Source organism: Ranitomeya imitator, chromosome 8, assembly GCF_032444005.1.
Source record: "Ranitomeya imitator isolate aRanImi1 chromosome 8, aRanImi1.pri, whole genome shotgun sequence".
Classification (NCBI taxonomy): Eukaryota; Metazoa; Chordata; class Amphibia; order Anura; family Dendrobatidae; genus Ranitomeya; species Ranitomeya imitator.
In genome coordinates this window covers 34,942,147-34,958,934 of record NC_091289.1, presented here as the reverse complement: position 1 = coordinate 34,958,934, position 16,788 = coordinate 34,942,147, and the positions used below count along the sequence as shown (strand labels likewise).

Genomic DNA, 16,788 nt, shown 5'->3' with positions numbered 1-16,788 from the left:
GTATTTCTATGTCGCTGTCACACTCAGGTTAGTAGAGCTGACGATCAGTCCGAGAATTGCGATATGATCCTCACACGAGATATACGGGCGTCTGTCTGCGCCCTTAGAGGACTGTTCCCCGCTTTAGTGTCACATGGTCTGAATTTGGCAGCCTCCGTAATATTTTGCCTTTCGGACAGGACTACACAGCAACTTTTTTATGATTCCTAGTTAAGTATGAAATGTGTTTTTGCTACTTTGGTGCAACTTTCTTTTACACCCCTTTTCCCCCAATTATTGAGGCAAAAAACAAAATTGCATATGTTTCCCTTAGGAATTTTTGGGAAGACTATGCACATAGTATGTAACTATCCACATAGTGTGCAACAAAATAGTTTTCTGTGGAGATTTTAGTTATGAAGCCAAAGGCGCTGTGTGGCCGTGACCTTATTGTTCTTCTGAAAAACTGGCCCCAATTTGATGACATTGTGTCGAGCTCCAGTATTTGGCCGGCCAAACATATGAGGTGGCTGTCAGCCGAACAATGCTTCAGATGATTGATCAGCTAGCAGCTTTCTCGGCTGCCTCTCCCATACACAGGAGCGCTCTTCTGTCTGATCGTTCCTAAGTTCTCTATGAGAAAGCCACTGCCAGACATTTCTGACAGCGGCTTATCTCCAGGACACAAAAATATCGGCAGTCCAAATTCAGACATGGCAGATCGATATCCACCCCGACAATAAATGATGAGGGGCTCCTAAACACATTAAACACAGTCAGCCAAACTCATTGATATCAGCATATTTGGCCAACATACGTGTAACATATAAAGGCATTATCTTAACATGATCCCCGTTAATGTATAGGGTGATCAGCTGCAAGCCCAATGTTCTTTGAGCTTCTCCAGACTTCAGTATCTCAAAGGGAGTCGGTCAGTACAAAATTACTGTTCAGACAAAGCATTTGCACTTGATGAACCCTTGGCATAGCCGATCGATCAGTGCACCTCCCACCTACTTGTTGTCACGCTCACGCCCTGACTGGTGGGCGTGAGCTCGGAGTGTTTGGCCCCACTGTGCCACAAACCAGACTACCCTGGAAGGGGCATGACTATGACAGCTGCCCGGGTTTTCGCTGGAGCCTCTGATGGTGAGGTCAGGCTTGTGCAGCAGGCAGCTGCCAGGTGCTACTCCAGGGTGGTGTCTGTCTGTGGCTGCTGATCCCACTTGGAGAACAGGAACACTAGGACAGGTGCGGGCATCAGGCAGGACTGGCAGAAGAGCACGGCTGAAACTCGGATAAGTAGGCTGGCACGGCAGAGACACAGGGGCTGGCAGGAACGGCAGAGACACAGGGGCTGGCAGGAACGGCAGAGACACAAGGGCTGGCAGGAACGGCAGAGACACAAGGGCTGGCAGGAACGGCAGAGACACAGGGGCTGGCAGGAACAGCAGAGACACAAGGGCTGGCAGGAACGGCAGAGACACAGGGGCTGGCAGGAACGGCAGAGACACAGGGGCTGGCAGGAACGGCAGAGACACAGGGGCTGGCAGGAACGGCAGAGACACAGGGGCTGGCAGGAACAGCAGAGACACAGGGGCTGGCAGGAACGGCAGAGACACAGGGGCTGGCAGGAACGGCAGAGACACAGTGGCTGGCAGGAACGGCAGAGACACAGGGGCTGGCAGGAACGGCAGAGACACAGGGGCTGGCAGGAACGGCAGAGACACAGGGGCTGGCAGGAACGGCAGAGACACAGGGGCTGGCAGGAACGGCAGAGACACAGGGGCTGGCAGGAACGGCAGAGACACAGGGGCTGGCAGGAACGGCAGAGACACAGGGGCTGGCAGGAACGGCAGAGACACAGGGGCTGGCAGGAACGGCAGAGACACAGGGGCTGGCAGGAACGGCAGAGACACAGGGGCTGGCAGGAACGGCAGAGACACAAGGGCTGGCAGGAACGGCAGAGACACAAGGGCTGGCAGGAACGGCAGAGACACAGGGGCTGGCAGGAACGGCAGAGACACAAGGGCTGGCAGGAACGGCAGAGACACAGGGGCTGGCAGGAACGGCAGAGACACGGGCTGGCAGGAACGGCAGAGACACAGGGGCTGGCAGGAACGGCAGAGACACAGGGGCTGGCAGGAACGGCAGAGACACAGGGGCTGGCAGGAACGGCAGAGACACAGGGGCTGGCAGGAACGGCAGAGACACAGGGGCTGGCAGGAACGGCAGAGACACAGGGGCTGGCAGGAACGGCAGAGACACAGGGGCTGGCAGGAACGGCAGAGACACAGGGGCTGGCAGGAACGGCAGAGACACAGGGGCTGGCAGGAACGGCAGAGACACAGGGGCTGGCAGGAACGGCAGAGACACAGGGGCTGGCAGGAACGGCAGAGACACAGGGGCTGGCAGGAACGGCAGAGACACAAGGGCTGGCAGGAACGGCAGAGACACAAGGGCTGGCAGGAACGGCAGAGACACAGGGGCTGGCAGGAACGGCAGAGACACAGGGGCTGGCAGGAACGGCAGAGACACAGGGGCTGGCAGGAACGGCAGAGACACAGGGGCTGGCAGGAACGGCAGAGACACAGGGGCTGGCAGGAACGGCAGAGACACAGGGGCTGGCAGGAACGGCAGAGACACAGGGGCTGGCAGGAACGGCAGAGACACAGGGGCTGGCAGGAACGGCAGAGACACAGGGGCTGGCAGGAACGGCAGAGACACAGGGGCTGGCAGGAACGGCAGAGACACAAGGGCTGGCAGGAACGGCAGAGACACAAGGGCTGGCAGGAACGGCAGAGACACAAGGGCTGGCAGGAACGGCAGAGACACAGGGGCTGGCAGGAACGGCAGAGACACAGGGGCTGGCAGGAACGGCAGAGACACAGGGGCTGGCAGGAACGGCAGAGACACAGGGGCTGGCAGGAACGGCAGAGACACAGGGGCTGGCAGGAACGGCAGAGACACAGGGGCTGGCAGGAACGGCAGAGACACAGGGGCTGGCAGGAACGGCAGAGACACAGGGGCTGGCAGGAACGGCAGAGACACAGGGGCTGGCAGGAACGGCAGACACAGTGGCTGGCAGGAACGGCAGAGACACAGGGGCTGGCAGGAACGGCAGAGACACAGGGGCTGGCAGGAACGGCAGAGACACAGGGGCTGGCAGGAACGGCAGAGACACAGGGGCTGGCAGGAACGGCAGAGACACAGGGGCTGGCAGGAATGGCAGAGACACAGGGCTGGCATGTACGGTGTATGAAGGAACAGGTAGGGACCTGTTCACACAGGAGGTGCAGGTACGGATATGTAGTATGAAGGAACAGATAGGGACCTGTTCGCACAGGAGGTGCAGGTAAGGAGAAAAACCGAAAGGAATGAAGTATGAAGGAACAGGTTGGGACCTGTTCACACAGGAGATGCAGGTATGGAACCAAGCAGGAAGGAATGGAGTGTGAAGGAACAGGTTGGGACCTGTTCACACAGGAAGAGAACCGCAAGGCTGCGGATTGGAATGGTAGAGCAGCAGGAGATGGAGCAGCAACAGAAGCTAAGCAGAGCGGAACCGCAAGGAATGCGGAGAGGAGCTACAGCAAGAGATTCCTGCAGCAACAGGAGCGGAGCAGAGTAGAACGGAGCAGAACCACAGGAGTGCGGAGCAGAGGTAAAGCCACAAAGGTACAGAGCAGGCAGAGCCGCAAGAGTCCTAACACTCCCCAGAGAAACAGTCAATCGTTCCCATAAAAAGTAGCTTTATTAAATATGCAATAAAAACAACAACACGGAGGGAAAAGGTACATAGAAAAAAGTGGGGCTACTGAAACACTATACGGCAATACCAATAGTACACATAGGGCTACAAGGATACCACCGACCGCATCAACACACCGTATATTACTGGCGTAAACCACACAGAGTGGATGGAAACATAAGTGAACACACACACACACCGGTAACTTTGCATAAGGCCGATAAGCAGTATATTATATATAATGCAAGTGCACAAAAAAAATGCAATCACTGAATATCAGCCATTTACCGCGGTGGTACATGGTATAGGGATATTACCTGGTGTGCGTTAACGGTGGGGGACCCTGAGCCCTGGGGGTGGGCCGACCTGACGACCAAATAAAGTTCTGGACTTTCAGCTACGACCAGCGATGTCACAGCAGGATCCTGATCGCTGCTGCGTGTCAAACACAACGAGATCGCTATCCAGGACGCTGCAACGTCCTTCTCGTTGTAAAGTTGCTCGGTGTGAAGGTACCTTAACACAGAGCAAGGCCTGGCAAATTCAGAAGCTAAACACAAACTGAGCTAACACATTGCACAGGCCCAGTCCACTGGGTCGAGCTGCACTAAATACTGGAGGCCTCTTCGTAATTGGTCAGGAACAGATTAGACAGTTGCACCTGATTCCTATAAGAACCAGAGCGTTCTGGCGCCGCCCCCCTATACACACAGCCAGGAAGCATGCAGAGGGCAGAGGCACAGAATATGGAGCTGGCAAGAAACAGAAACCACAACATGACCTGGAGCAGTGGGTAAGATAGTGTGAGAGATGAGAGGCCATGCTGTGATGCCAGCAGAGTTATTACACTTGTTCTCCACAGGCACTCAGTGCACCCTTGGCATAGCCGAGCAGATCACTGCACCTTCCACCCACTTGTTCTCCACAGATGCTCGGTGCACCCTTGGCATAGCCGAGCAGATCCATGCACGGGAGACCTATAGTCCTCCACATGCGCTCGGTGCATCCTTGGCATAGCCGAGAAGATCAGTGCACCTCCCACCTACTTGTTCTCCACAGGCGCTCGGTGCACCCTTGGCATAGCTGACAGATGTGAGCACCTCCCCCTTACTTGTTCTCCCTAGGCACTACGTACATTCTTGGCATAGCCGAGCAGATCTGTGCACCTCCTCCCTATAGTTCTCCACAGCGCTCAGTACACTATTGACATAGCCAAGCAGAACCGTGCAACTCCCGCCTATAGTCCTCCACATGCGCTCGGTGCACCCTTGGCATAGCCGAGCAGATCCATTCACCTCCCACCTATAGTCCTCCACATGCACTCGGTGCACCTTTGGCATAGCCGAGCAGATCTGTGCACCTCCCGCCTATAGTTTGCCACATGCGCTCGGTGCATCCTTGGCATAGCCAAGCAGATCAGTGCACCTCCCACCTATAGTTTTTCCACAGGTACTCGGTCCACCCTTGACATGGCTGAGTGCACCTTCCCATTCACTGTACTTGTTTTCCTTCTATCTCTGCTCTTGTCTGGATCCTGTAAGCTCAGAGTTGTCAATCAAGGAAGATGAGACAGAAATAGATGGAAATCAAGTAGGTGGGAAAGTGCACTGATCTTCTCGGCTATGCCAAGTGAGTACCAAGCGCATGTGCATTGGATTAACAGTCATTTTGTGCTGACACACTCCCTTTAACAAGTTGCACTACAGTACCATATTATTTTTAGATGACCTTTAGACAGACAAAAAAAAATCACATATGGCAGACAATGGTTTCCTTAATTTCTGGCACTACCCAAAATCTGTGAGGGTGCAAGCTGGGCATTACAGTGTTATGTGGGGCAGGATTCCGAGATGGGCAGAGTGGTCCACTATCTGAGCCCATCAGCCCCAGATACTTCATTCTACTGGTCTCCTATAATCATGAGTGATATTGAGGTCGTCACATCTATCAGCTCACGAGACCTCCACATCCAGTATGTTTCATCTTCCTCCTGGCATATATATATATATATATATATATATATATATATATATATATATATTTATTTAATATTCACTGTTTTTGATTTTTTTTTTCAAGCCAATGCCAACAGAACAAGGCCCCACTGGGGACCCGGCGGTAAGATGAGCGGTTCCCGAATGGTTTGACCTCTTTGAACCTTCACGTTGTATCGTTTCTTGCTGGCTTGCCTTGTTTTACGGGAAGGTGTTGAAGTGGGGTTTTTATGGCATCCATTCCATCCAGCTGAGAAATGCATGTGTGTGCTCCTGCAGCTGGAAACCAAGTCTGTCGTAGCATGCGGCTTCAGTGCGGCATAGTGGGGGCTCTGGTAAGGGCCGGGCCTACCAGAATGACTATTGCTGGGCCGTCATGAATGGAAAGGCTCGATAATACAACAGATGTCCTCTGCCACTCCATCCGCTGCAGAACTAGAACTCCCATCTGGTCGGCAGCGGGATTTGTAGTTCTTTATTGCCACTTTAGGTTTGCCTACTCCCGATATGCAAAATTCTGAAAGCTCAACATTCGGCTTTCTTCACACTGCCATGGCTTCTGTCTATAACACTATGCCGGATCCAACACACAATGGACGCCAATGGGGTTTGTCGGGTCCTGGTCCGGCTTTCGACAGTCCTGCTGAGACTGCCCCTGACAGCAGTGTGAACAGAGCCGTGCACTGCACAGCACCTCTTTCTCTGTCCTATATACTATATATCTGTTCCCCAGTCCTGTGACTTGACTTACCCAATGTTTTCCAGAGCTCAGAAGACAGCGCCCGCATCTCAATCACTTTCTTCCGATTATTCCGAGTCATGAGACTCGTCAAACTTCTAAGCAGGGGTGAAGGGATCCGAACGCTGCTGTGGACATTTATAAAGTCCTTCCAGGTACGTAGATATGTTCTTTATCATATGACTTGGATAAACTTGTTTATTCATGTACTCTGTATATGCAGAGGAGCTGTTAATTATCATCAGGAGGACACCATTACACAGATATTAAAAGTCCGTAGAGGGTATGTTGCTCACCAGAAAATCCTTTGACCTGACCAATCCATGTGGATGAGGAGGAACACAGCCACCCGTCGGCTGGGTGTATGAATAAGAAAAAAAAATTAAGTAATGCTGAATCCTAGAGACAAAAATATCCTTGTTTTTATTTGAAAATCATTTAAAAAATCACATCAGGGTAGTCAGTAACTGGTTGACGCATTTCGGCAAGAGCTTTGCTATGACCAAGGCTCTTGCCGAAACGCGTCAACCAGTTAATGACTACCCTGATGTGATTTTTTAAATGATTTTCAAATAAAAACAAGGATATTTTTATCTCAAGGATCCAGCATTACTTCCTTTTTTCTTTTCTTATTACACAGATATTACTGGTCACAGTAAGGCCTCATTCAGACCTGTGCACAAAAAAAAGCAGACCGATTTAATCAGTGTTTTGGATCAGATTTTCATCAGTATTTAGTCAGTGTGTCCGTATTTAACATCGGTGATTTTCTCATGCTTAAAAAAAAAATTGCAAAGTTTCTGTAAGTGAAATAAACTCTCTTCTATGCCTTTTGAACTCCAAATAATAAGATATGCTTTACGAGATCTCGGACAATCGGACAACACAGCCAAACTTCTTCTGTACCCAGTCAAATGTTAATCAGGATGGCAATGTGTGCTGTCCTTGATCATCATAGGTTGTGTGGGTGATTTTGATCTGTGACTAATGTAAAAACAAGGACTAAACCAAATACTTGCTAAACTGCTATGCTCAGAATGATGTGGCCACTAAGTGTTCTCTATATGTAACAGTAATTATCTGAATGGACGGAGATGAAGCGTGCCATGTGGGACTGTCGGAGAGGGTCTCCGCTATTTCTGTCTCATAGAGAATAAACAGAGTGCTGGTGGCATGCTCGACCTGTGCCCTATTCAGAGGGGGCTCTTCAGAGCTCCAATTTCAAAGTCGGTGGAGGTTCCATTAGTCGGATCTCCAGCGATCGGGAAGTTAATCCCTATCCTACAGATTGGGGATAACATCACTGTAATATACCATTAGACTGTTTTCGCTCCTCCATAAAATTGTCCTTTTGAATGTTTTTTTAAACAAATTTAAAGAGGTTCATCAAACCAAAAAAACGTTATCAATATTAAAAAAAAATAAATATATATGTACATCTATACAAAAGTAAATAAAAAGAAAATAAAAAAAAAAGGTCATATTCATCTTATTCATCTGGCCGATCACCTTCCGTTCTGGTTCCGACAGTCCCTGCAGCTAATCATCTGCCATCTATCCCCATGACAAGTAATTGGCTGCAGTCTGCTGGAGATCGGCTGCAGGCGTGGGGGGACCAGGAGTTGTTGGAATCGGATGGGCAGGCGTGGGTAAAGCCAGGAAGCTATGATCAAGGTTCAGTTCAGCATAACTACAATGGTCATACAGATACTAAAGTGTGCCCGTGTTATACCGGTGTGCAGCAGCCGCACTGTTCCCTCGACACTTCCCAGCCTCTCCGAATATGATGGATTTGACACGAGCCCCATTTTTTCCTTTCACCAGAATAGAGTACAGATGGGCATAGACGTTGATGTAACCTTTTGACAATCTCTTTCCAGGCTTTGCCGTATGTCGCCCTCCTTATTGCCATGCTGTTCTTCATCTACGCTGTGATTGGCATGCAGGTAATATGAGTGTAACATATAATGCAATGTCGGACTGGGGCACCAAGGGCCCACCAGAAACCAACTGCGGGGGCCCCACTTTTTGGCTACATGCAAATGTGACCTTCTCCTCAATCACAAATTTATATAACGATGAACTGGGTAGATTGATAAATGAATAAGATGCTGCCTCCTCCTGCACAGCGGCCCACCGGAGGATTCTCCGGTAATCCAGTGGGCCAGTCCAATCCTGAGTGCAATCATATCGGAGGTGAATGCTGCCACGTGGATAGAAAATCTACCAGTCATTGCAATGTGTCTAATGTTCTAAGATTTCCCACTCGTTGGATTAATCATCAGAGTCTCACGATTGCTGCCTGATTACCCAAAATGACCCGTTCAACGTGTCTGGGTGTCTCATTCCTCCTGCATTAAGCAGGAGACCCCCAATTACTGCTTTCTACTTAATTCAGATCACTGCTTAATTGAGTTATGTGTTTGCTGGTGGGCGGTAATTAGTACATGTAGTACGCCGCTTTTCAAGGGATGTGCTGATCTTTTTCCACAGCCAAAATGACGCACGAGCAGGTGAGACGGCAGGATGACGATTTTTCAACAACTTTATTGATTCCATATATTTCAGTCATTTATTTTTTTTATTTGTAGATTTAAGATTTCCTTCAAGGGATTGGACAGGACTAAAAATTAAAAAAAAACAGTGCCCCCTCTGTCCACAGGTTATGTGTGGTATTGCATTTCATCCTCCTTCCATTTATCATAGAATCATAGAATGTTAGTGTTGGAAGGGACTCTGACATACTAGGATTTTATGGTCTCTTCCAACTCTACCATTCTATGATTCTATTTAAAGGGAGTCAACACAAAATGACTGTTCAAACCAAGCACAGGAGCTTGGTGCACCCTTGGTGTGGCTGAGTAAACCTTCCCACTTACTTGTTTTCACTCTATCTTCACTTTCCTTGGGCTCCTGTAAAGCCAGAGCTGTCAATCAAGGAAGAGGAGGGTGGAGATAGATGCAAAACAAGTAGGAAGGAAGTTGCATCGATCTGTTAGGCCATGCCAAGGGTGCACCAAGCACCATGCTTGGTTTGAACAGTCATTTTGTGCTGACATGCTCTCTTTTAAAGAAATTGACCTGCAATACTAGATGCAACCTGTGGATAGACGTGGTGCTGTTTCTGGAAGAAACCTATTCTCCGATCATCCTGCACTAATATATTTCAATTTTAGGAGTCCAATGCCAAAACATTAAATAGGTTTTCCTCTTGCAGAAAACCCTTTTCCATAGCTGCAGTTAGTATTTTTTTTTCCCTTTAAAACAAACTTTTCTTTACTCACCCACATTGGGTCCGACGCTGAGTCTCCATCCCTGCTCCCGGCAAATGTTATTGTCTGCAGCACTGGTATCACATTGACCTCACTGCAGCCAATTACTGAGCTCAGTGGCCTGCACCATTTTCTTTGATAGAGCTGCTAACCTCACTGATTGGCTGCAGCGCTGTCGATATGAGATCAGCACTTTGGACAATAACAGACACTGGGAGCAGCTGCGGAGACTCAGCGCTGACCCTGGGGAGGGTGAGTAAAGCAGAGTTTGGTTGTTTTTTTACAGGGGTTCTCTGACAGCAGACAACCCATTCAAGGGTGCATGCAAAAATAGCTATGTCTGAAAATCTGATACCCCTTTTCATAGAGAAAAATTAAAATCCATACAGACATCTCCAGGGAGGGGACATGTACCATTTCAGATGGAACATATAGAGAAGAGAGAAAACTAATTATAGATAGGAAGAAACAAACTAATTACAACAAGGGGAATGAGGGAGAAGATCTGACACCTCATCTCCATTGAACTAGCAGTCTCCTGCAGTGGCCAGGTAATTACATCAGGGAAATTTGCTGGGAAACAGACAACAAGTCTGGGATTCATTTACGCGGAAGAGGAGAACTGCCTTCCCAGGCATAAGCTTCCTCTCCATCAAAGTATCTTTCGTAGACATTCTGTCTCCGGTGTCCAGATATGAATTTTGGGATTTGCTTCGATCCGATAATTATGGAAGATATATCTCCGGCGTCAGAGCGTAGGGAAGAACAGAACCCAGTCACTCACACCATCGTAAGGCCCTTCTGACTCCAAGTTAATATCGGTCCGATGGATGGTTCTATCCAGGTCATGTTTGATCTCTATCGAAAAGGTAAAATTGCGATAGGAAACATGATGACAATATCTACCTCCTGGGACCTCCAGAGGTGACGATATTCTATAAGTTGAGGAATCTCATAAAATTCTGAAGGTCTGAGCACGTCCAACAAACAACTCCCACATGAGCTCATCAAGGGGTGGTAGGTGGGCATAACTTTGAACTTTAAAGAGCAGATGTTGGGTGTCTGTTGTTTATTCTGGAAGTCATAGTTCGCTTTGAGGGTGGTCCATCTTCCCAATCGGAGTGCTTCCCTCTGCTAAGCTCTGAGACATTGCTGTGAAACTCCTTTAGGTACTAATGTTTTTTTTATTTTTCTCAATAATTTGCAAATGGCATTACCGATATCCATGAAATAAGGGTTTTGCTCAGAACCCTCTGCCAGAATATCGGGGCGGGAAGGAAGATATGAAATAAGTTCTGCAGACGATTGCATTATTAATGTAGCGCTCTAATATTCTAATGCTTATAAAACCCATCATTATTTTAAACATTTTTTTGCAGGTTTTCGGTAAAGTCGCCATGAGGGATAACACCCAAATTAACAGGAACAACAACTTCCAGACATTTCCACAAGCGGTACTTCTGTTATTCAGGTACCTGCCGTTATTTGTACAGATGGGAATAAATCCCGATAGATCGCGGCTTAATGGATGACTCTTCCTCGTATGATGTCCTCTCCTTAAGGTGTGCCACCGGCGAGGCCTGGCAGGATATCATGCTGGCATGCCTACCAGGAAAGCGCTGTGATCCAGATTCAGATAGCAACCCCGGGGAGGAGAACACATGCGGGAGCAATTTTGCCATTGTCTATTTCATCACTTTTTATATGCTGTGTGCATTCCTGGTAAGCGAACAAAAATGATAACATCAGCTCACCCCATCCAGGTGACGGGCCGGGTCCTGGAGGATAATGATCAGGCACAAGGCAGGGATCTAAGGGGTAACAATTCCCATTATGGAGAGTGACAAGGCAGGCATGTCAGAGTTAGGAGACTTATAGGCCATGCATGCTCTTCTGGGAAATTAAACATGCAAATCATCTCTTCAAAGCGGAACTCTAGTGCCACCTATTGGAAGTAGCCATCCTAGAAGTCAATATTGACCCTTTAACGAGACATGATACATACCTCCGGGTAAATGCCAAATCAGAATCTCTATTTGTAGACATGGTGTTTCGGGGTGATGCCCCTCATCAGCGCACGGTATAGCAGAAAGGCATCCAGCAAACGCAATGTGTAAAGACTATAAAAACATTATTTATTAGTAAGTATTAAAATGTCAGAAGGAAAAATGAACATCAAACACACTAGGCCTACTTATTTTGAGCCCTTGTGCTTGATACATGGAGGCCTAATGTGTTTCATTTTTATTTTCCTCTTTTGATATTTTAATAGTTACTAATAGATAATGTTTTTATAGTCCTTTTCTATTGCGGTTGCCGGATGCCTTTCTGCCTGATCATTCCTGGTAAGTAATGGGGATTAGTAGGAGATGCAGAGGGGGGTCCTGACAAGCTAGGGTCATCTTACCTCCTAAATCATCACGCTACTTTTTAAAGGAGGTGTATGTGATCAAATAAAGTTGTGGATTTCCAAGGAAAAAAAAAGTCTCTGTTTTGTGCACAGGGTCCAACTGCTGAAATACCACACGTAGCCTGTAGATAAAAGTGGCACTCTTTCAGCCATGTTTTATGTCACGCAACCTGTTTACATAGGGCATCAGTAAAATTTAGGACTTGAGATGACCGACAGGCGAGTCGCCTTTACCGGCCCGACAGGCGAGTCGCCTTTACCGGCCCGGCAGGCGAGTCGCCTTTACCGGCCCGACAGGCGAGTCGCCTTTACCGGCCCGACAGGCGAGTCGCCTTTACCGGCCCGACAGGCGAGTCGCCTTTACCGGCCCGACAGGCGAGTCGCCTTTACCGGCCCGACAGGCGAGTCGCCTTTACCGGCCCGACAGGCGAGTCGCCTTTACCGGCCCGACAGGCGAGTCGCCTTTACCGGCCCGACAGACGAGTCCCCTTTTATCGGAGGAGTGCCTTTTACCGACCCACAGACAAGTCTCCTTTACCTAATAACTTACCGTAATAATACACCGTGTAACCACTGACTTGCTTCAATACTTCTAGATCATCAACCTGTTTGTGGCCGTCATCATGGACAACTTTGACTACCTGACCCGTGATTGGTCCATACTGGGTCCTCATCACCTGGATGAATTTAAAAGAATCTGGTCTGAATATGATCCGGAGGCCAAGTCAGTAGCTTTCATTTTTTTGGTGTCCCTTATGTGTGTAGTAAAGCTGTGTGAGTATTAACCCCATAGACGCTGCGTCCGGATACACATATGTACGAAATTCACTGAGCAGCTCGTCCTGGGTCACGGCGGGCCAAGATCCTGAGCAGCAAACACTTTATGACACCCAGAATCCCTAGTAAAGTGTATGGACAGGGACTGCACCCTTTATAATGGGGGTCAACACTGGGTGTTTTATGGAGGTCAGGTGAAAGGCTGACACTGGTTACTACATGGATGAGTCTGACTATTATAATGCACAGATATATAATAATTATCACTTATAATCTAGGGGAAGAATTAAGCATCTGGACGTGGTCACCCTGCTCCGCCGCATTCAGCCTCCTCTTGGTTTTGGGAAATTGTGCCCACACAGAGTCGCCTGTAAGGTAAGATAATATTCAGGTCGTATAGTAATAAAACCGTCCTCTCTCCAGCCCATCTGTCACTATATGGATCAGACCTGATAGGGTATGCCATCATTACAAATATTTTTTTCCATCTTCATAGATGGATATTGTTGAATAGTCTTTCTAAATACAAATACAGTTTTCAATTTACGAATCGTAAAAATTGTCAGCCTTTTGTGAGATGGTAACACTTTTTGTTTTGTTTACGGTTCATTGCCTTGGAGACCGACCACCGCTGCTAAACATTAGCGCATGCTTAGTGCTTACAAGCTCTTTTCTATTGAACTTCTAAGCACTGTTCACAAGCCGGCCAGGATCGCTGGAGCGCGCTGATACCTCCAACTCCGACCAACTTCAGCACGACTAGACGGCAACGGTGGTCGGTTTCCTAGACAACAAGCTGTAAACAATAGAAAAGAATTAATATCTCAAGAACGGGTGTACAATTTAATAAACAGTAAATTGCAAAAATGCTAGTATTTATAAGCACGATCCAAAAATGTAGATGAATGCAGTAAGAGTCTGAGAAAAAAGGCGCTACATCCAGAATTCAGAATTGGTCTCCTAATTTTTCCTTCAGAGCAGCGCTCCCAAGAGGAGACTGCTTGTAATGCAAGTGCCTTGAATACAGCTGCAGGGTAGGTGTCAAGACACAGCTGTGTGCATAGGGAAAACTGTGAAGGGGACATAGTCCCTTTATTCTCAGGATCAGTGAGGGTCCCAGAGGTCGGACCACCAGTGATCATTAATGATGGCATATCCAAGCTTTAGTGCTGTGTGGTCATGGATCAGCCCCTAAACGTCTGGTCAGGATACAAAACCTCTTCTTGTGTCCTTCCGCAGCGACTGGTCGCCATGAATATGCCACTGAACAGTGATGGGACGGTGATGTTCAATGCCACGCTGTTCGCTTTGGTTAGAACTGCCCTAAAAATCAAAACAGAAGGTATGTCTATACATGATCGATTATGTATGTCTATCTACAGTCATGCGAAAAACTATCTACACCCTCTCTGAAGTCTAAGTTTTTATGCATCAGGACTAGTGATAAGCGAATGTGCTCGTATAAGGTGTTATCTGAGCATGCTCGGGTCCTAACCGAGTGACTTGGGCGTGCTCGAAAAAATATGTTCGATTCCTCGCGGCTGCATGTCTCATGGCTGTTTGTTAGGCAATCCCCGCATGTGTTGCAGCTGTCGGGGACTCGAACATAGCATTAGAATACACCGAAGATGCTCGGTTAGCACTAGAGCATGCTCAGATAACACCTTTTCTGAGAACATTCGCTCATCACTAATCAAGACATAATAAAAAAACATCTGGTCCTTAGGTCTTAAAATTTGATAAATCCAACCTCAGATGAAGAACTAGACATGAAAAAATTTCACCTTGTCCTAATTTATTTAGAATACTCTTGGCCAAAATGCAGAAGCATTGGATGAAATATTAAGTACACCCCATGAATCTGTAGCTTGTACAACCGCCTTTAGTTGAATTCCTTTCTGTCTGACTTTCTCGGTCTCTCCCATCGTTCGGTTTGTGGGCGTGCGGTTCTGCACAGATCCCTCTAGAGCATGTTCACACTGCATTTGGTTTTCTAGCAGAAGACACTTTAGGAATCGCTCTTTTTTTCTCTGGAATAGTTTTTGCAATTTTTTTCTTAGTTTGTTGCCAACTGTTTGTGTGAGTTGGAGTCCACGGCATATGTCTGACTGCAAAATTGTACATTAATAAGCAGAGCCGTAATAACAATGTCTATAGAAAAGAGCTGGAGTTCGGCCACTGCTGATGGACTACTGAGGTGGCCGGTAACCTTGGTGATGAGTAATACACAATAGAATTAAAAATCCCTTCTTTGATCAGGAAGGATAGGATTTTTTAAGAAGAGGTAAATTGGAAAACTGAACCTTTTTACAATCATTTTGCAATTTTACCCATTCAGTGTAATGAGAACAACCGTTTAATAGTGTCTTAATCTTCTTAAACACAGTAAGTAAATGTCGCCTGATTCCTCCAATAACCTGAGGATTTTTGTGTTGCATGGAGATAAGCCGGTGTCATAGTTGTGGGCACCAGTGTCAGGTGTCATAGTTGTGGGCACCAGTTTCAGGTGTCATAGTTGTGGGCACCAGTTTCAGGTGTCATAGTTGTGGGCGCCGATGTCAGATTTGTGGGCACCGGTGTCAGTGTTGTGGGCGACGTTGTCAGAGTTGTGGCCGCCGGTGTCAGAGTTGTGGGTGCCGGAGTCAGATTTGTGGCCGCCGGTGTCAGATTTGTGGCCGCCGGTGTCAGAGTTGTGGGCGCCGGTGTCAGATTTGTGGCCGCCGGTGTCAGAGTTGTGGGCGCCGGTGTCAGATTTGTTGGCCCCGGTGTCAGAGTTGTGGTGGCCGCCTGAGTCAGAGTCGTGGTGGCCGCCTGAGTCAGAGTTGTGGTGGGCGCCTGAGTCAGAGTTGTGGTGGGTGCCTGAGTCAGAGTTGTGGTGGGTGTCGGTGTCAGATTTGTGGGCCCCGGTGTCAGAGTTGTGGTGGGCGCCTGAGTCAGAGTTGTGGTGGGTGTCGGTGTCAGAGTTGTGGTGGGCACCAGTGTCAGATTTGTGGCCGCCGGTGTCAGAGTTGTGGTGGGCGCCGGTGTCAGAGTTGTGGTGGGCGCCGGTGTCAGAGTTGTTGTGGGCCCCTGAGTCAGAGTTGTGGTGGGCATCGGTGTCAGATTTGTGGGCCCCGGTGTCAGAGTTGTGGTGGGCGCCTGAGTCAGAGTTGTGGTGGGTGTCGGTGTCAGAGTTGTGGTGGGCACCAGTGTCAGATTTGTGGCCGCCGGTGTCAGAGTTGTGGTGGGCACCAGTGTCAGATTTGTGGGCCCCGGTGTCAGAGTTGTGGTGGGCGCCTGAGTCAGAGTTGTGGTGGGTGTCGGTGTCAGAGTTGTGGTGGGCGCCGGTGTCAGAGTTGTTGTGGGCCCCTGAGTCAGAGTTGTGGTGGGCGTCGGTGTCAGATTTGTGGGCGCCGGTGTCAGATTTGTGGCCGCCGGTGTGCGGTGTGATTGTTGGGCGCTTCTCGTCTTCTACTCCCCTGCTGGATAGACATATGTTGGGCGGTCGGGGGAGGCAGGTGTTGGTAGCTCTGATCTTTCGAGACCTCTTTAAACTCCCATAAGTGTCTTTTCCCATCCTGCAGGTAATCTAGAACAAGCCAATGAGGAGCTCAGAGCCGTCATCAAGAAAATATGGAAGAAAACCAGTATGAAGCTACTGGACCAAGTAGTGCCCCCTGCAGGCGGTCAGTGTAACCCTCTTAATCCACACACGTCATACAGTAGCACTATGTACATACACACGCGTGTCGTTACCTGGTCCCGGGACCCCACTACATGCGAGTTACTCCTCAGCACACTGTGTCTCCTGCCCATCACCAGATGACACCTCTTCTTCCCGGTTGGATCATAATTGCCTGTGAGATACCGAACTATCTGTCCATTTC

At 48.5% G+C, this 16,788-nt stretch overlaps 1 protein-coding gene across 15 annotated transcripts in view; it reads left to right on the top strand.

Annotated features, from left to right (window-relative positions):
- The window catches only part of CACNA1D (calcium voltage-gated channel subunit alpha1 D), a 316,153-nt gene that overhangs the window by 260,199 nt on the left and 39,166 nt on the right, over positions 1 to 16,788 (top strand). For 12 of the 15 annotated variants that reach the window (XM_069736711.1, XM_069736714.1, XM_069736717.1 and 9 more), the window contains 8 exons: positions 6,490 to 6,618; positions 8,344 to 8,409; positions 11,115 to 11,206; positions 11,298 to 11,457; positions 12,742 to 12,869; positions 13,201 to 13,297; positions 14,162 to 14,264; positions 16,486 to 16,587. In XM_069736711.1, coding sequence (XP_069592812.1) covers positions 6,490 to 6,618; positions 8,344 to 8,409; positions 11,115 to 11,206; positions 11,298 to 11,457; positions 12,742 to 12,869; positions 13,201 to 13,297; positions 14,162 to 14,264; positions 16,486 to 16,587 — 877 coding nt within the window. Of the gene's footprint in view, positions 1 to 5,809; positions 5,849 to 6,489; positions 6,619 to 8,343; positions 8,410 to 11,114; positions 11,207 to 11,297; positions 11,458 to 12,741; positions 12,870 to 13,200; positions 13,298 to 14,161; positions 14,265 to 16,485; positions 16,588 to 16,788 lie in introns of all 15 variants that reach the window. The other 3 variants (XM_069736708.1, XM_069736709.1, XM_069736720.1) reach the window with 1 other exon arrangement.